The sequence below is a fragment of the Microcebus murinus genome, chromosome 5, assembly GCF_040939455.1.
Source record: "Microcebus murinus isolate Inina chromosome 5, M.murinus_Inina_mat1.0, whole genome shotgun sequence".
Taxonomy (NCBI): Eukaryota; Metazoa; Chordata; class Mammalia; order Primates; family Cheirogaleidae; genus Microcebus; species Microcebus murinus.
This window is the reverse complement of record NC_134108.1, coordinates 82,069,310-82,090,004: the sequence shown is the minus strand read 5'-3', so window position 1 is coordinate 82,090,004 and position 20,695 is coordinate 82,069,310. Positions and strand designations below refer to the sequence as shown.

The 20,695-nt window shown below is 36.7% G+C and overlaps 1 protein-coding gene across 2 annotated transcripts in view; it reads left to right on the top strand.

Annotated features, from left to right (window-relative positions):
• Positions 1-15,142, top strand: part of ADGRB3 (adhesion G protein-coupled receptor B3) — a 682,014-nt gene extending 666,872 nt beyond the window's left edge. The window contains exons 28-29 of one of the 2 annotated variants that reach the window (XM_012752559.2): positions 2,731-2,835; positions 8,895-15,142. In XM_012752559.2, the coding sequence (XP_012608013.2) occupies positions 2,731-2,835; positions 8,895-9,083 (294 nt within the window). In that variant the 3' untranslated portion in view covers positions 9,084-15,142. The remainder of the gene's footprint in view (positions 1-2,730; positions 2,836-8,894) is intronic. The other variant, XM_012752558.3, reaches the window with a different exon arrangement.
• The last annotated feature ends 5,553 nt before the right edge of the window (positions 15,143-20,695 follow it).

Here is a 20,695-nt window from a genome sequence, read left to right as displayed (position 1 = left end):
GGTTTGCTTCTTAAACATGCTTCACCTAGCAGATGTATTTGGTTGCAAGAAATGAAGTGACTTTGACTAACAAAAGAGAACTTTGTTGGAAGGATAAAGATATAAATATTCACCTTTTGGCCAGGGAACTGTAGGGATCTGGACTAATATTTCCAGCAACATGGGAAGGTATAGCTCCCCAAAGCAAAGTTAGAATCCTCTCACAAGACAAAGGATGAAAGACTGCACAGATGAAATCATCAGGTGCTCATCTTGCAATAAGGGCACTGTGCCTTCAGTATCAACTATCTTAGAAGAGAATGAGTTTCTTGTCTTTGGAAAGGAAAAATATCATTGAGGAGATGGGATTCAGACATAGAATTAGAAATTGAACTGGAAATCCTCTGAATTCTAGAAAATTGAATAGAGAAAATAAATAAGATCATGTGAATAACTAATTTGAGAATTTTTCAAATTAAATATGAATATGTAAAAACTTGGGGATTGCCTCACTTGGATTTTTCTTATTGAATTCTCCTATCATTTACTCTCATGGCAGCACCATATGTTTTCTTTACCACAGTTATAATTTTACATTTATTTGAATTATGATGCGATTAATGCCTATATCTTCCATTAGACTTCAAGCTACAAGAGGGGAGGAACTCAATCAAGATTTTGTGCACTATTTTACTCCATTGCTTAGCACCATATGTGATGCTCATAAACATATATTAAATTATGGAATGAGTTCCCTGGAGAAATGTCAGTAGTGTGGCATCATTGCTATTGCACCATAGAAAAAAATCACTATTTAGTAAGATTCCTTACTATGAGAAACACACTTTGTAAATTAGAGGCAGAACCAATCTTCTTAGCTACACTAGATTTTTTCAAAAAGTATTCTTAATGACACAAACCCATATTGTTTTTTTTTTCTTTTTGTTTCCTCCCCTTCCTCCACAAATCCATATTTTAATCAGTATATTAGGACCTGGTAGTGCATGAAACTGTTTGTCTCCCCAAGGACAGAATGTACTACATTATGTTTGCCAACTACGTTGTCCTCAAAATCCCTCCATTGAGTTGCTTATGCAAATCCTCCCTCTCATAAACCTCCACCAGCCATCAGTAGCCAAATTATGTTTGCCTGGTGTCTCTCTGTAAATCCTGCAAATCTGTTTTGTGTACTCGCCCCAAAACTGATGGGAAGTTAATCGCTCTATAATTGCTTGCTGTGTTTCATGTCCCCATCATGAGTAATGTTGCCATGTTCTTGTCCTCAACCACCTGATTTTTAACAGCGAACTACCAGAGCTAAGAGGAGCAAAGATGGGAACTGGTTATTGCAAGACTTAAAAGGACAGAATTTGCTCACATAAAAATTTGCTTAGTGAAAATAGAGGAAATTGGCTAAGCCAGGTATTGTCTAGATACATAATCATTAAATATAGGAAATTAAAGTTTGCATAGGAAGGAATAGGTTGTTTTAATAAGTTAAAAATTAAATATTCATTTCTCTTTGCCCTTTACTTTTTCTTCAGGGAAAGTGTTTTTCCACAAGTGTCTTTTTAGAAGAAAATTAGAGATCTTCCCCCAAAGATATATTTTTTTCTCAAAGCAAATCCTTACTTTTGAAAATATTTGGTATTTGAAACAATAGACTGAACGTTCAAATCATAACTTAGGCATGGACATTTTATACCTATACAAACCACATGAGCAAATAGTGAATTATGAAGCATATGCTTAAAAAATACTGTAAAATCTTACACAAACATGAAGACATAATCTTGAAGAATCACCAAAATAATGATTTTTAATGTTTAAAAATCAAAATTGAGTAAGACATATTTTCCAAAACAAGACTTGTAAATACAAGGGAATTGTTATCTAACTCTTTTTCAGTGCTCTTAAGTGCTCTGTAATCAAAAAAGATTCAGCCCAAGATACCTACCACAAGGTCATTTTTATTTATGATTCCATTTGTTGAGTTATGGTGTAGCTGGGAGAAGAGGGTGTAACCAGGATGAAGAATAGTAATATCATTGTATCTGTTATTTTAAAAGCATATTAGCCACATAATTTATGCTCTGGAACTCTAATTGTTAAGATTCTGTGCCATCTTGTAAACAAATATATGAAACCTATGGGTCAGATTTTTCTTCTGTAAAGCTTGATCATTATTCATATGGAAAGTGCAAGGTTTCAGATCCTGCATATATCTTAGACACTTTAGTGCTTTGAGTCAGCCTTAATGGCAGGACCTGGGATTTTGCTCCCTCTTTAGTACAGCCAGCTAGGATTTTAGTGTTTATAGAAATAAAACATAAAAAAGTAATATTTCCCTCGACAGACATCAGTGACTCACATGCTTTACAAGTCCAAATTTTTAAACATTTTAAAAATATTGTAATGATGTTTGTAAAACAACTTTAACTTCTGAATGATGAAAATATTACACAGACAGGAATGACTGCTGCATATTTAATGCACCCATAAGAAAAACCTATTTTTTTTTTTTGGTAATCTTGTAAGTGGAAGAAAAGGCCATTCTTCACTTAAGAAGTGCTGAATGTGAGACAAAAATTTGGTGCAACTCATTTGTATTTGTGGCATCTCTTGGGATCTCCTGGCTCCTGCCAAGCTTGATTTTTCTTATTATTAAAGCAAAAATATTAAATCTCTATTTATAAAAACATAAATCAAATTGGGAATGAGAGCCATCTTGTTCTCTTTTTTTTTTTGCAGAAGGTCATGCATACAAGGAAGAGGCATATGGAACTGTTTCAAGAACTAAATCAGAAATTTCAAACTCTGGACAGATTTCGGGATATACCAAATACAAGCAGTATGGTGAGTATGCTTTGCTTCATCAGTTCCTGGCTAGGAGATGTGTGAGGCCAGGTATGCTCCCTGTGCTCCAGAACCTTCAAATCATCTTGAGTACACAAGTCTGGCACATATAGAAAAACTAATAAGCCCCCAAAACGTATTTTGAGAAGACTACCTAAAACAAATTAGGAATGACAGACTCTTTAATCATTTTATTCATATTTCAAATATCCTCAATTATATACTTTAATTAGAATTAATTATATATAAAAAATGTGTTGGCTTCCTCTGGCCATTTTATCATCAGAGTTAAAATTCAGTTTATACAAATATCCAAATTTTATCCTAATTTTTTTTCATTTTCATTTGAATGCCTTACATTTTAAGGGCATAAAATGTAATCATCATATATATATATATGATGTTGTTATCTGAAACCAGGGGACTCACTTATTTTGTGGTAAGAATTTTGGTACATACATCAACACTGGGGACTTTGGTTGTTGATTGTAACTGTTCTCATTCATTCACACAACTGCAATCTTGGTATAGGGCTTCATCATATAAAATGACATTGTATAATTTCTGTATGCATGGTATAGTCATAGCTTCATAGAAGGCTACATAATTATTTGTAAGAGCACTGGACCAGGACTCTAGAAATCAGTATACTAGTCAAAAGTTTGACCAAGAACTAGCTGATCTTGAGCAAGTCACCCAACTCAGATTTTTATAAACCTCAATTTCTTCCTACTAAATAGAACATAGAAAACAGTAATTAATATATGGTTCCTTCAATTCTCTCAACAGTTTCAAAGGCAAGTAGAGCACTTTATAGGCTAGGAAACTGAGGCTCAGTTATATTATAAGAGGTAGGACTGCCACCTGACACCAGTTCTTCTCCTTCACTCCAGATTTGGTGTGCTTTCTTTGCCTCATATTCTTTGCAGCCCTTGGATGGTTCTCCTTCTCTTCCATATATATATATATTGCTCTAAAGTACGTGGTATTTGACCATTTTCTACATCTGGTGCTTCTTCCATATATAGTTTATGGGTCTTAGTCTTAGCTTTCTGATTAGTAATGTTAGCTTTTGAATAGCTGAAGAGCAAGAATTTATGTATGCTATGTATTTTTATTTTATTTTTCTCAGTACTAGCACAATGCTGGTCATGGTGAGTTATCAATAAATGGCTGCTGTGACTTATTGCATGGCTATGATAGTTTATGTTTGGTGCTTTATGAAATACTATACATTTTAACTCTTACTTGGTCTCTAAGTATTTCATGTGTATGTCAATTTATTTTCCTCCTTAAAGCAGGAATCATGTATTATTTATTAACACCAACACAGTGCTAGGCATATGGAAGACACTTCCCACATAATGAGTTGTTCTTTCTCATCTGCTCCTCCTAATATTAAGCCATCAATTTTTAGCTAGCTAGCAAATGAGAATTACACCATTGAGATTAGACCTAAACACATTAGCTACTCATTTTGGAATATTGAAAGCTAACATTGAAATAAATGGAAGAAACCTCATTTGTTTAAAAAAAAAAAAAGGAGAGGGTTATATTTACAAATCTAAAAGCCTTATGCAACAGATACAGCTGGCTGACTGCTATAATATGATTGTAATTTCCCCTTGTATGGTCTGGGTATTAAATCATTAATGGCATAAATATCTGTATCTCAGTTTCCTGACAACCAAATAGACTACTAATTACACCACATCTCTGCAGCAGCATGCCTTTTCTAGAAGAGATTTATAAATATTTACCATTTGGAAGGTTAGGAGTGGGGAGGATAGAGTTGTCATTGTTGCTTGACTATCGTCCTAAATATCTGAGAACAGAAAAAAAAAGTTCCTTATTCAGTCTTGATTAATAACGAACATGTGAGTGAGTTCATTATCCTTAATTCAGTCACATAATTTGTAGTGGCACATTGCTAATGAAAAATTGCATAATTGGGTGGAGAAAGACTTTTTTAAATCTCAAATAAAGGGGTTTTTTCTTTCTTTTTTATTCTGGGCTGCTAACTCATAGCACCTGCCTAGCACTGCAAATGATGGTAATTATGTAGAAAAATAGAATTTGGGAAATCAAAGGGAAACCAAAAGACCACTTAGTCCATTTCCCTGCTTCCAGGAAGGAAAACATTTAAATTACACTGAAAAAGAAAAAGCACTGTTTCATGATATCAAGAAAGGAAACTATTTTACTTTGAATGTGTCTCACAAACCATTCACAGTCAAGGTCTCTTTCCTCCAAATAGCTTCTCCAAATTCTTGCTCTTTTAGAACAAACATACTCTCTTTTGCTTTGTTCCCAAATATTGGTAGGTTGGAAGAAAGCAAACAGGAAGAGAGGGAGGGAAGGATGAAGAAAGGGAAGGCATAGGAGAGAAAAAGGATAGATGGGTGGAAGGAGGGAGGGACTTATCCACAACAGCCAGCCAGCATGTTCCTGGACCCATGAATCATGGAAAGTGCTCAGCCAGCCCTGCCATATCTTGGATGGCTCTGAATTCTCATATTCATCTAACATTCTAATTCTACTGATGTAGTGTAAGATCAAATTAGCATTTTTGGAAGCTTTGTGCGTATTTGCTTATATTAAATTTATAATTATTGGGCCTTTAACAACATGCTTCAGTTTAAGTGCATCTCTTCCATTCTGTACTCAAGCTCAAAAATTAAACAAACAAACAAAAACAGCTGCATAAATTTAGGAACTTATACTAACTCTGACTGAATTTTTTATCACAATATTCAAGCCTCCATTAAAGCCTCTCCTGGCACCTGCACCTCTCACTGACAAATTCAATGATCCTTATGGGCTGTTCCACTGCTCATCATTCACTTAGACCATTGAAAATGTTACACTTTTCCATAGGAGAATCTGCAAACTCCCCTCCTACCATGCCCAACACACAGGAAGATGAGTAGCTTGCGGGCACCATGCACTGACTGCCAGCCCCCTGCCCACTCCCTATGTTTCATGTTCCTACTCTGACTGCTGGATGCAGTAGTTCTTCACCACTAAAGAAGCAGGGGCTTCTGACCTAAAGGGTTTCTATGCATTTGTGAACAATGGTGAGAATCCCAGTTCCTCTGGGAGTGCCTTGCGATGCCAAAGGAGCTAAACAAGAAAGCCAACTTTGTGAATTAATGTTTTGCCCTCTAATAGACCCTCTCAGAAATCTGATAGGTCATGTACTGACAATAATACTCTTTGGAATTAGAATGTATATATTCTGATAAAGCTTAAGATTAGCCATGTTAGTTCCTATATCCATGGTGTGTGATCTTTGAAATATAGAAGGGAAATCACACCTGTTCCAAACATAATGGAGCCCCTATTTTCCAAGCAAATTAACTAATACTTTACGTACTTTGAATCCTTTCAGGGTTGAACTAAATGGAATTTCTGTCAAACTGAAAATTCCAAGACAGCTGGTTTAGACACAGCCCTTGTCTAAGACTGATAAGACCACTCGAGAGACCTGATTCAGCAGAATTTATACCAGTGAAACTTTCAGTTGATGATTGATGATTCAGGTTACTGTAGTTCCCCCAAATGTTCAACCATTCCCTGTGGCCTACAGAATAAATTCCAAATTGAGTAGCCTGGCATTCAAAACTCCTTATGGTCTGGTGTCCAGTTCCCCTGCTGCCTGTTGTTTCTGCTTTTCTTTTTTATGCAAACTAAAATAAATACATCATTGTTCTCATGGTAGTCCTATCTCCATGCTCTCTGGATTTTCACTTCCTAGTGTTCCCGTTCAGCCACCAAGCCTCCAAAAACATGTGTTTTCATGGCCAAGCCCATCCTTCTATGTCAGCCCCAATGTCACTGTTGTCAGAAGTTTTATGTGCTTCCCATAAAAGAAAGCCATGTCTCTACCTTCCTTTGAATTCCCATAGCACTTTTCCTGGATCATAGATAGAAATATCTTTTATCTCTCCATTTAACTATAAACACCTTCCATAAAAAGTATGGTTACTATATAGTGAGCATTTATAACATTCTCCGGGCATTTTTCTAAGCTCCCCTTCTTTTTTTAATTTTTGCAAATCCCACAAGGTAGGTATTGATTCACACATTCTGCCAACTCCTTTGGTCCACAATGTGAAGTATATCTCTGTTTTGCAAATATTCAAGTCGAAGTTCAGGAGAAGCGAATAAATTGCTCAAGGTCACTTTCATTCATTATGAAGTAGAGAAACTAGAATTTGGATCTGTATGTATCAAGTTTTAAATCTTGAGTTACCTAGTGGACGATGGTGCATTTCCATATTTGATTTATCACTTTATTCTCCTTAGTGCCTAACATAATGTCCAGCACAGAGCAGCTAATAAATAAGTATTGGTTGAAGAGAGGCAGAGAGAGAAAGAAAGAAGAAAGGAGAGGCCGGGCACAGTGGCTCACACCTGTAATCCTAGCACTCTGGGAGGCTGAGGCGGGTGGATTGCTCGAGGTCAGGAGTTCGAAACCAGCCTTAGCAAGAGCGAGACCCCCGTCTCTACTATAAATAGAAAGAAATTAATTGGCCAACTAATATATATAGAAAAAATTAGCTGGGCATGGCGGCGCATACCTGTAGTCCCAGCTACTCAGGAGGCTGAGGCAGAAAGATTGCTTGAGCGCTTGAGTTTGAGGTTGCTGTGAGCTAGGCTTATGCACTCACTCTAGCCTGGGCAACAAAGTGAGACTCTGTCTCAAAGAAAAAAAAAAAAAAGGAAAGACGGGGGAGGGAGAGCTGTTAAGTTCCTGAAACTTTAGGATGTTAGAATAAAGCAGAATTAATCCCCTGAAGTTAACTTTTTATTAAATCTTTGCTATTAGCTATTTTTTTTCTTGTAGCTCCTCATGAGTAAGGCTAATAAGTGCTGAAAACATCTAGTGCATTGAGGATTATAGTAATTTAATGTTTAGTTACACGATAAGTGTCTTTTGTTTGTTTGTTTGCACCAGGGTCTCACTATGTTGCCCAGGCTGGTCTCAAACTCCTGGGCTCCAGTGATCCTCCTGCCTCAGCCTCCTGAGTAGCTGGGACCATTTGTGCATGCCATTGCACCTGGCTTAGTTATAAGTATATCTATAGATTGTCTCTCTTTCTTACCCATAGCTCAAAATGATGTTTAATGTACTGAGTGAATCCAGATAATAATCCAAGTACCTATTTTATGTTCCACTTGAGAGTCAGTTATAGGCCAAATCTTGGAAAGGGGAAGGACACATTCAACAACCATAGTATTCTCACTAAACAAGTCTATAGTGAAGAATGAAAATAAAATTAGAATGCTGGGCTTTTTAAACCACTTTAATAATCTTGAATAAAAGAAATCAGGAGCTAATAGCAATTAAAAGGCAATGATTTTCAAGAGGAAAGCCTCATACAGCTTAATGGGGCTTGTTGGGATAAAATTAAAAGTTGAAAAATTATTTAGAGAAACAGTTAAATTTTCTCTCATGAATAATGATTAATTTTAGTGAATCTTGGTATTGTACAACAGAAAAAAATCACTACACAGGGGACTATAGCAGCATTTAAATATTCTATAAAGGATAATTTCTTGAGAAAAACTAAGCAAAGATACTGATCTAAAATTCTTTTTATGAAATACTCTTAGTTTGGAACTGTTTCTATTATTAAATAATATGCTCCATTAAATATCCTCCAATTTGTTTATCCCACCAAAAATTGTCCCAATACTTATATTTTCTACAGTTAGTCTTAGTGGTGACTTAATGCTTTCTCCTAGTTGCACATATAGCCATACTGACATTTGACATGATGCTCAAAACAAAAAGTCGTCTACTTTGCCTTCCATAATACTATTTTCACTTCCTTTGATTCCTAGAAAATTGTAGGATAACTTAGAGAAGGTATTCATCAATTCGGTCAATGAAAAAAAAAAAAACCACTAAAATCAGAACTATTTCCTGCAGCTGGCCATCATTTCCAATCATCTCTGAATTATATAAACTGGATCAAGGTTATAAATAGGCTCCTTTCCTGGAAAATTCAAATATCAAATGAATGACTCTCTTTCCCTCATCTTCTCAACAGGAAAATCCAGCGCCAAACAAGAATCCATGGGACACTTTCAAAAACCCCAGTGACTACCAACATTACACCACAATCAATGTCTTAGATACAGAGGCAAAGGATTCTTTGGAACTGAGGCCGGCAGAGTGGGAGAAGTGTCTGAATTTGCCTCTGGATGTGCAAGAGGGTGACTTTCAGACAGAAGTTTAACAAAATCAAAATGGACGGAGGTGGAGGAAAAAAACAAACAAACAATTTATTGCACTGACACTTAAGACTTGCGAAGCCTGACATTTCTATCTGGACAGTGTGACTATCATGTCAGGACCTTCCCGTGCCAAACGTCAGTGGTGTTTTCATATGGTAACTTCCCGCTAGTCAGGCTAGTGGAGAGATGACCAGGTGTACAGTTCTGACCATCCTGTGTTGTAAGTACCCGTGGAATGGATTTGTAAGGTAATCTTTATAGATAAACCTCAAGCAACGATTCATGTTGTAACTGCTTCATATGGTTTAGTTTTCAAAAAACTTCACCATGAAGCACAATGTATATATTTATGCAGTTTTTAAAGTTTATAACAGTCTGTTTGGCCATTACTACACTTTTTACTTTATAATATAAAAGCAAAGTTTTTGTCATTAAATGAATGTTTGTTGAGCTACATTCTTCATTGCTTTAAATGCAATAAAGTAATAATCTCACTTTTATATGAATAATATATTTCACATCTTTATTATTGCAGTTTTCTCTAGAAAGCTCGGAGTAGCTTTCTCTGCTGCAGCTGTGTATAAAATATTTAAAATGTTGTATGGTGTAAATAAACTTTTGTCTACATATCAGTTTTTTAGTGCATTTTATTTTGGATTTGTTGAACAGAAATTTACATATTTATAAAGTTTTTTTTTTTCAATACAGATACTGAAAATGTATTCACGGTTTTAATAGCATACCGTTATTACTCCTTTGAGGCTAATGATTTCTCAAATGTAATAATAGGTTTGTATAGTGCTTCTGTATTTTCTACTCAAACACCCTTTGAAACAATGTACTATGTAAATGGGGCTTGTCAAAAATCTGCTGCCATCATACCCTTACATAAAATTATGTTTTTTTTTTCTATCTTGTGGCAAAAAGACACAACTAGTAGAAAACAGTAAGCTACCATACAGAAAAATAATACAGGGGAAATGTTAATTTTAAGTAATGAAGTTCGCTGCATGTTTTACAAAAGAAAACTACTCATATTACAGTTCTACATAGCATACAAAAAAAATGAACGTATTCAGGATTTAAAAGATTTTTTTATCTATATATTCTCTAGCAGAAGGAAAAGCGGAGTAGCTGTATTTGTCAGAATGATTTGTCTCTGGTTGGAAAGTGGGAAGCCTGAGTGGGGCCAACTGCACAAAGGGTCCGCGGTGTCTGTTCTCTCTTGTTAAAGCCACAGCGACGTCTTTTGCTTCCCTCAGATACACATTCCAGGAAATGCCGTGGGAAGGGTTGCACAGATCCTTGGTCCTCTCAATGACCTGAAATTGTGTTTTTCAGTCTGAGGCAAGGAAGGGAAGGGTGTAGTGGAGACTGGGGGGCCTCAAAAGTTCTTAAACTGTTTGTTTAGATTAGTCTGTGGCTGAACCTGAGCTGCGTGCGTTCTTCTGCGGTCTGCCCGAAACGCAAGCCAATCGTTCCTGCTCTCCACGACCTTGGGGACCCGGCGCTCAGGCCACCACGATGCAGAGACGACGGTGCTTCAACACTCAAGTGCGCCTCTGAGCTAGAGCCTTAAGAACCCCACAGCTCACGCTGAACTCTTGTCAGATACTTATAATGTTCTCAATGTCAAGATGTTAAAAGTATATTTTTAATCAGATTTTCAAAATAAAAGCAACATTGTTATGCAAAAAAAAGAGTATAACATAACCAAGGACTGATTTTTCAATAAATTAAACTTTATGTTAATTATAATGTAATTGTATAGCCTATTGAATTTATAAGATGACTTTTTGGTGATATGAATAATATTTGATAAATCAATCTCTCTCACACTCTTTCTCTCTATATACATATATAATACACACACATATGTGTATGTGTATGTATATATGTACATGCCTCTATATATGTGTGTGTATATCTATCTATGTGTCAAAATATCTCAATCCATAATGCCCAGCTCCATCTCAGTAATATACAGGTGTGGATGCAAACCATGTATGCAGACACCCATTCCAAATTATAAAATCTTGATGGATAAAACACACTAAGCATATGTTTGAAAACATAAATTCAGTATATTTTTAAAAACATATAAATTTCATCTATTAGGCTAATAATATTCCTGTAAATATTCACTGCCATAAAATAAAATCTTGCCATCTTTCATTTTGATTTTCCTTTACTTCTAGTAACTCAATATTAGATTAATATATTAAAACTAACTAGAAATTACGTACTTAAAAATGTTAGGGCAGATGTTTTGGTTACTCTAAGAAGGATGCCAAGTTGTGGCAGTAGTGGGGTTTTTTGGTTGGTTTTTTTTAATCTATTAATATAGCCAAAAGTGCAGGTTGATAAGTATCAAGGAATCATAATTTTAAGGAAACCCTCTTCTGGCCCACTCCCTTTAAGTTTCTATTTCACTCCTACACTCTGTCTCATGTGTGCGCATGCACACACACACACACACACACACACACACACACACACACACACACACTGCCAAAGCTGAGTTGCAGCTATCCCCATAGATGGCGGTATGTCCTCCAGTCCCGCGAGGTTTCTTCCCAGCCCACTGCGCTCATCATCTACCAGGATATTTGTGCTCTTGGACTAGAATTTCTTCGCCTTCCTCCATGTCTTAATTTTACTTATGCTTCAAGGTACAGCTCCTAATTCATCTTCATGAAATTCCTCATAATTTTCCAAGCTAGAAATAATTTCTCTAGTGAACTCTTATGGCACTGCTTCTGTACCTCTCTTAGGACTCTTCAAGTCTTCTATCTTGTTATTTATACACATTTCTGATGCCCTCTGCCTTGAGGGTAGGAGTCATACTGATCCATTTTGTATTTCTTAAGGGATCTACACAATAATGTTCACACAATAAATGTTTGTTGAGTCATTTGTGAAATGTATTTTAGTATTGCTTATAGTCATACATACAAGTCACACACTGGAAGGATTTATTGAACTATTATGATAAGTATTATGTGTCTATTCCTATGTTAGGCGGTTATGGTCCTCTAGGGCCCCTGTTTTACATAGCTCATAATCTATTGAAGATATGAGATACATATTATAACAAGTAATGATATTATTTCAATATTAATAAACCCTTATTACATATATGATCTTTTTGTCCTTAAGATTAATACATGAGGCAGCAATTAATTATCCTAAAGAAATGGAGGCCCAGAGGAGTTTAAATGACCTACCTAAGGTTACCATAAATAAATGACAGCCCCAATATGAGAGCCCAGGTCTCCTGACTCCTACTCTAGAGCCATTTTCCATGACACCATGATGTTTCTCCTTGTTCCTTCTAAATTATTAAGTCCCCAAATCAAATTATATAACAAGTTCCCTGGAGTTATTTTCAGGCGAGAAGTAGAGGCATAAAACTAGAAACATGTGTCAGCTGTCATGATTGTGGTGAGGCCAGTAGCTGATTGTAGAGAAAAGCATGCCTGACCCAAAATAACAGATATTCTTAAATAGATTTGGTTCTGTGGTCCATGGTGTGGTTTTATTTGCACCTGCTTTAAATACACATAGCTAATATTTCACTAATTTTATTATTACCTGCACACATGCAAGAGCATACTGAAGAGAGAAGCCAACCTGAATTTTCAAGTTATCTTCAGACTCTGTAGAGACACATAGCCACAATTTTTTGAAAAAGAAATATCATAGTCAACAAACCAACAAAGCTTTGCTTCAGAAAATTTAGTTTGTAAATTTTAATTCATCCTCAGCTCCTTAGAGAAACTTGATAAAGTTTTAGTTTTCAGGAGTCATCCATGTCAAAACCAACTAATTAAATTTTAAAAACCTATAGTACTTCATTGAAAAATATGACACAAATATATCTCTAGCATATCAATCCACACAAAGTTTTCCATGGTGACAAAATGATCTTACGCGTGAGATGCTTCTGAAGTTAAATTTGTAACTGGAGAAGTACAGCAGAAAGAAGATTTCAGAACCAAGAACCATAGAATGTAGATTAAAAAAAATGGCAATCAATGAAAATAGCAATCATTTTAGGTGTCAAATAAAAAAAATCAGATTTAGAGAAAGAGAGACTTTATTTGAAAAGACTATTCCAATAGGAGAAGGGGGACTAATGCAATAGTGAGAACTCTCCAACTGTGAGATCTATAAGCATCTCAGAGGTCAGGAAGAAAGGCTTTCTCTTTAATATGGAAGAGTAAAAATGACTAGAAAGAGCTGGGTATGTGGACGTGGGGTGAGCAGGCAATATAATCAGGTTTTTGAGCAGGAAATGTCTTTCTTTGTGGTCAGCCATTTCTGAAAGGCTGTTCTGTTTTCCATTGCTTGGTTAAGCTCCCAACACTTGTTTAAACTCAGAGTTGTCCAAAATTCACGGCCCAGGAGAAAGAAGGCTGTCTGAAGTTTAGTCAAGTTATCCAGTGGTGGTGGTGGGGAGGGGGGGCTTAGATTTCTTGACCCTTGCTGTATTCTGAGAGCATAAGGCTCAGGTAAAATTCAACATTGTCACAGGTAAAGAAAGAACCCACTAGAATGAGAAGAAGTTTTCCAAAATTGTTGATGTTTAGCCAATAATGATTGAAAGAAAGGATTTTGCCATATTAAACAAATAGGCTTGGCTCTTTATGCAGCAATAACTCCAAAGTGAAAGTGATAAATATTGCAAGCTAGGTGAGAACAGCTAATTTTAATGCAGTGTTTACCAATCATTTCTTGGGTTAGACTTCTCCTTGTACCTTTATACTATATAACTTGCTGGTACTGGGATGTTTGTTCAGAAATATTTAGCTGGTTCGGTTTTAAAATATAAAAACTGGCACTTTGTTTTATAAATCAGTCCTTAAAATGTCATTAATATGAGTCCTCAGACCTGGCACCCAAGGGTCAAGGCAAAAATTGCACTGGACAAAATTACACAGGCAAAGTAGAATTTATCCAGGCCAATTGCATTAGGGGAAAGGGGCTAGTACTCAATCTAAGCTAAAAAGCGGGAGAGTTTTTAACAGCTAGGATGGGGGTGAGGGAGGATAGGCCACCTGTGTTTGCTAATTGGCCTAATCCCAGAGAAACATAAACTTCCTTGTATCGTCAAGACTGGAGGTAGTTTTACATTTGGAGCAAGGCGCCTGTAGAATTTAGGCTCCTACCCATCCACAGAAACTGGGAGATGGGGCACTACCTTTCTTGAGATCGTATTTTAAAGGGATGGTTCCAAGGTCCTTGAGAAAGACTTTCCTGGGCTGTAAAACTGGCAAGTTTTTTTCTAAAAAGTCTACATCTCAAAGAGGCAGATAAAGGATTTACAAGTTTTCTAAAGTAAAAGCTGTAAAAAAAAAAAAAAAAAAAAAAAGAAAGAAAGAAAGAAAAAGAAAAAGAAAACTGTCTAGAGTTTAATCAAGTGGAAGACAACATTAAGGATTCTTGGTCACAAGTAAACTAATACATTGACACCTGAAAGCCAGCTAAGTTAATAAGACCCATCGAATAACCCAGCTAGAGCACCTAACAATTCTTACGTAAAGACAAACGATGCATTCTCAAAATGATCCTTCTCATAGCAACCACCTAAGGGAGAGGCTAAAAAGCCCCTTGAGGGATTGCCGAGTACACTTCCCTCCCCACTATCCACTAACCCCCCATGAAGAAGGGCCAGCTCACCTTTATCAATGATTTTCAACAAAAGAGAAGAGTCATAATAGTCAGAATTGAAGGTCAGCATTTCAGTTTCTATTCTTTTCTTTTGTATCAATTTATCAGATGAATGCCTCAACTGACATTATCTCTTCTTCCCTCTTTAAAAACTAGAATTACTTCATGGTTGGGATGTGGCAAAGTCATAACATGTAACCAAAATATTTGTACCCCCATAATTTCATGAAATAAAACAATTAAAAAACAACCTACTCAGCTTTAAGAGACAATGGTGATATAGCACCTCTTGTATTTTCCTGGATAGAGCTGGAACCCATTCTACTAAGCGAAGTATCTCAAGAATGGAAAAACCCGCACCACATGTACTCACCAGCAAATTGGTATTAACGGATCAACACCTCAGTGGACATCTAGGAATAACATTTATCAGGTGTCCGGCAGGTGGGAGGGGGGAGGGGGGATGGGTATATACAAACACAACAAGTAAGATGTGCAACGTTTGGGGGATGGACACGCTTGAAGCTCTGACTCTAGGGGGCATGGGGGCAAGAGCAATATACGTAACCTTAATACTTGTACCCCCATAATATGCTAAAATTAAAGAAAACCCTAGAATTACACTTCTAAGTATCACAAAGCATTTTTATATAGACTAGACTATAATTTTATGTAGCAATTATGTTGTGATTTATTCTAAAGTGGACTTGAGGTGGTTTTCTAAAGATACATTCATTTATTTATTCAATAAATATTTTTTCAGAACCAATTGCGGTCTAGATACTGTGTTAGGATGAGCCGTTATAAACTAGATACTGTGTTAGGAGCTGGTGGTTCACCAGTGAATAGGCGTGGTCCTTATTTTCAAGGGACTTAGGATCGTTGAGGGCACACAGACAAAGAGAATTAATATAACTTTATGGATTTATGTGGAAAAGAAAGGTGGGTACATTTGGAAAAGGCACTGATATATAAGTTAAAAATATGAGGAAAGACAATCAACATGGCACAGAGGCTAACTCAGCACCTAAAATGTATCCCTCGAGTCTTAGACTCTTCCCTGGAGTGTTGCCAAGTGATGGCTCTGAGCTTCCCAGCAACCTATGCAAATATGGAAAGTACAATTAGTTGTGTAGTTCACAATGTCTCTAGAATAAAAGCCAACATTCCCTCTGGAGAAACAGAAAACCAAGAAGTGCTTCTTCTGAGCCCTTCTGCTTCATTACATGGTCAATTCATTTTCAGCTGCATCCTTATGAACTCCCTAAGTTTTACAGAGATAATTCTTACGTCCTGTCTTGAAGGGAATGTGGTGGGTAATTTATTTGTCAACTTGACTAGGCTGCACAGTACCCAGATACCTAGTCAAATAGCAGTGTAGATGTCACCGTGAAGGTATTTTTTAGAGGAGATTGACATTTAAATCAGTAGATTTTGAGTAAAGAAGATTACCCCCCATGATGTGGATGGGCCTCATGAAATCAGTTGAAGAGAAAAAGACTGAGGTCCCCAAGGAAGAGGGAATTCTGCCTCCTGACTTGCCTTCAGACTAGAGCTACAATACCAACTCTTTCTTAAGTCCCCAGCTGCTGACTTGCACTGAAGATTTTTTGAGCTTGTCAGGCCCTATAATCGCGAGTCAATTATTTCTTTTTTTTTTTTTTTTTTTTTTGAGACAGAGTCTACTTTGTTGCCCAGGCTACAGTGCAGCCTCAAACTCCTGGGCTCAAGCAATCCTCCTGCCTCAGCCTCCCAAGTAGCTGGGACTACAGGCATGAGCCGCCATGCCTGGCTAATATTTTCTATATATATATATATTTAGTTGTCCAGCTAATTTCTTTCTATTTTTTAGTAGAGATGGGGGTCTCGCTCTTGCTCAGGCTGGTCTCAAACTCTTGAGCTCAAATGATCCACCTGCCTCAGCCTCCCAGAGTGCTAGGATTACAGGTGTGAGCCACTGCTCCAGGCCATGAGTCAATTCTTAAAAATACATTTCTCTCTCTTTCTTTCTCTCTCTCTCTCTCTCTCTCTATATATATATATATATATGTATATATATATATATATATATATACACACATAACCTATTGGCTCTGTTTCTTTTGAGAACCTAATATAAGTAAATATTTAACACCCAAGTACCATCAACAGAAACAGTTTTTCACAGGGTAAAACATTGTGCTATGAGTATAAAGCTCTCCCATGATCTGGTTGAATACACAAAAAAATTGAATATCCATTCTGCTTCAAAAACTCATCCACAATTACAGTTTTTCAAAACAGAGCTTTTTGTAATAATTTTCATCTCCTTTTGAGTGCTTGTAAATACTTTATGTATAAATGTTGGTTTAATCCTCAAAATAAGCCCTATAAGGCATATTCGATCATTATTCTTATTTTCCAAATAAAGGAACTAATGTACATAACTTCTCCAATATCACACACAGTAGTAAATGGCAGAGCCAGGATTTATCCTCACAACTTAGTCTCAGAGTCTAAGTTCTCAATTATTCTGCTGAAATTTGAGTAAGTTTTAGGCAGCAGACAGTTTAAGGTTAAACTCACTGGCAAGTATTCTGGATGAATTCAGATGAGATCTGCATGCTTTAGTGTCTTCAGAATGTAGCATAGAAGCACGAGTATCCAAAAGACTGTTCCTCTCCACACAAAAGAGTGTTGTGGATGAACTTCCAGGAAATTCCTCAGAACACAAGTTCAGATTGGGGTCAACAGGGCGGTACGTGAGAGAGACTGAGATCCCAAAGTTCTGTATCATAGAACATGGAAATGGTAACTTTTGCTTAGGGAAGATTATCATCAGGTTATTAAAAACCATGTTGTGCTCATGAAAGTATTCTTTGCAAGTATTCATGGAACATTTAACTTTTAAGTGATGTAATTTTCCAGTACTGTGTGGGATAAACTGGCTGAAAATATGATCTGAAATCACTAACTAGTATTAATCAGCTAATTAGATATTTATTAAAAATGATAAGTAGAGCTTTGAAATTGTGAATATAAAGTCATGCTTGCAGAAAATGATTATATCAGAGGACAATATCTCTCTTATGGCCATATCGTAAGGTCGTGTTATCAAAGGGGGACTCTATCCGTGATTACTTATATCTTTCTGTTCTGTGAGTTCGAGGATGAGGGTAACATGTCCAGTTCTTCAAGAAGTTGTAGCCAGTCATTAGGGGAAGAGAAGCTAGGACACAGCTTGGTTTTGTCCCACTGTAAATTTTCTGGAATTGGTCCCTTAGAAGAATCATTACCACAAACTTCAACTTTCAAGGTGAAGTTAAGATATAGGTTATGTATAAGCATCATTAGCCAGGGAATTGTAAAGGTGAATAAAAGCTGTTGATCGTCTTAGGTTTTTTTGTTTTAGTTTTTTTTTTTTTTTCTCATAGAATTCTCATCAAAGTGAAAAAAAGAGCATAATAACAATCAAAAGAAAAGGATTAGCTGTGTTCCCAGAGCTCACTAGCATTCTTGTCAAATATTAGCCTAAGAGTCCTAGACTTGGGATTTTTTTGTTTTTATAGAAAACAGCATTGAGCTTTGGATGAAATGTCTAGCAACTAATAGTTCTAATTTTGAAAGGAGTAACATGTTCTTTAAAAAAAAATTATTCTTATGCTCTACCGACTAAAACTTGTGGGGGGGGAAGGGCATTATTTGAAACCTTAAAATTTGTACCCCCATAATATGCTGAAATAAAAAAATAAATTAAAAAAATTATTCTTAAAAATAAAATTTATGCTAATAACCTTCTTCAACATTAGCCCTAGGCTGGATTAATAATCATTCTGAGAATACAAATTTCAAATTTGCCAGATATATTTACAGATAGAGTTTTATATCTTCTATAGATAGATCTATAATGCATAGCTGTCATCTGAGTTATGTAAACAGACAAATTTGAATGGTCTTAGATATATTTCTGTGCAAGCTCTGACCGTCTGATGACTTCAATAAAAACAGCTAAGACCATGCACAGTGATTCTCATGCTTGAGCCTAGACAAGCTTTGATGTGCCTGCTTCTTGGTCATCTCCTGCTTCATGAGAGTACAGGGAAATCAAGCAGTGGCATGGCCCTTCTCTTCTCATCTGCCTCTCCAGTGACCCAGGGATCAGAAAAGCAGAATAACCAATTTAGGGCAAGGCCTCCTCCTCTCTTAGTGTTCAACCATGTCATCACCTCTGCAGACAGATTTGGCTGCCACACTTTCCTAAAAAGAGGGATTTACCCACACATCACTCTCGACAAATAATGGCCACTATGAGGCCATTCTGCCAGGGACTTTTCTTTGCCTTTGATTTAAGATCTTGGACTGTGGCCAGCTTTGAGGCAACTATCCACTTCCTTTTCATTTCCAAGAGATTTTCAGAGCCATCTTCCAGGCAGACAAGCCATATTGGATGACCCATCTGACGAGAGACCTGGGATAAAGCAGTTTATTACCACAGCCTCACTCTTAGTCATTAGTATTAGTCATTTCAGATAGGTGAAAACTGGACCCACTTTTCTTGATGGAGAGGTACACATATAAAGCATGACGCTTATGCTTTGAATTGTGGCTCTCCAAGCACTAGCATGGTGTCCCAATTTTACTAATCTGTGTATTCACTTGCTAGGAAGCTTGTTTGCTAGGAGGATGCATAGGAAACCGAGCTGGGGCTGGTTGACTCAGGAGTGGTGCTTGACATGGAGCACCAGGCTCAGTGTGGGCCAAGTGCTTCTCTCTTGCCTCAGAAAGGCACGGAGGAGGAGGCCAAAACAAACCTCCATCCCTGCCAAGTTTGGCAGTGAATCAGAGAGCACTTCATGGAAATCCATTCTGAAACCTCCTGAACAGGGACCAGGCATTCGTAATCAGCACAGTCTCCTTTAATTGAGCAGCAAATCGTTTATCTGATGAAAAAATGTTACTAGGCTCATAAGAATACTTGAACCGTATGTACGGTGTGGTCTTTTACTTTTTCATGGAGGGATCCTAGAGATTGTTTTGTATGGCTTTTTTTTTTGTAAAGGTAATTCTATAAGCATTATTGTAGAATAGCCAAGACATCATTAATAATCACACTACACACAGATTTCTCAGGAACCCAAGCAGAGACCCTCTGCCTGAGTGTTTACCCGACATGTTTTCTAGAACATCACGGAGCTGAGGTTGCATATCTTTCTGTTGACATCGACATTATGACAACCATGTGTTTATATAGTAGGATGCCAGCCCTTGTCCACAATTCCAAATGCTCCATTCCACCACAGCTGGGCAGAGACCTTCCTGCCCCTATTTTAATTAGTGTAATTAACTTCCAAAGTTATAATTCTGGCATGGTAGCTTTTTCAAAATTTATCGTTTCACACTCAAAGAGAAAAATCTCTGAATATTACTTTATCGTTAGAAGTTATCCTGATTTCTTTAACTACGAATGTCCAAGAAAAGCTGGGAGGCCTTCATAGGCACCTGCCTAACTGTGTATGATATTCAGGCAAAATCATATATGTTCATATGCCCACTGGCTAAGCAAAGGATGCCCCAGAAATATTTTATATGTTGAGAGTGAAGGAGGTTGAACAATTCATGCTACTTCTTACTCTAGCCACATAGGCAAATAAAGGTTATTTAGAAATGGCTCCTATTCTCCTAAGTTTTAAGTTACACTTATATATGCATAGGCCTTTCCAATTCCTGTATATTAGAAGCTTTTCTGCTGTTAAAAAAAATGTATTAAAAGACACAAGTAGAAAAGAAGGATTCTAAAATACTAGAGAGTGAAAATCAATTTACCACTCCACTTGGCAATCGGTGTTTTTCTCTTTCAGCAATATATGAAATGAAAGCATGATCATTATTTTTAGGGATTGGTGAATAAGAATGGTGAAAGAGAAGTAGAGAAAGGGAGGAAGAGAGGGAGCGAGAATGAGAA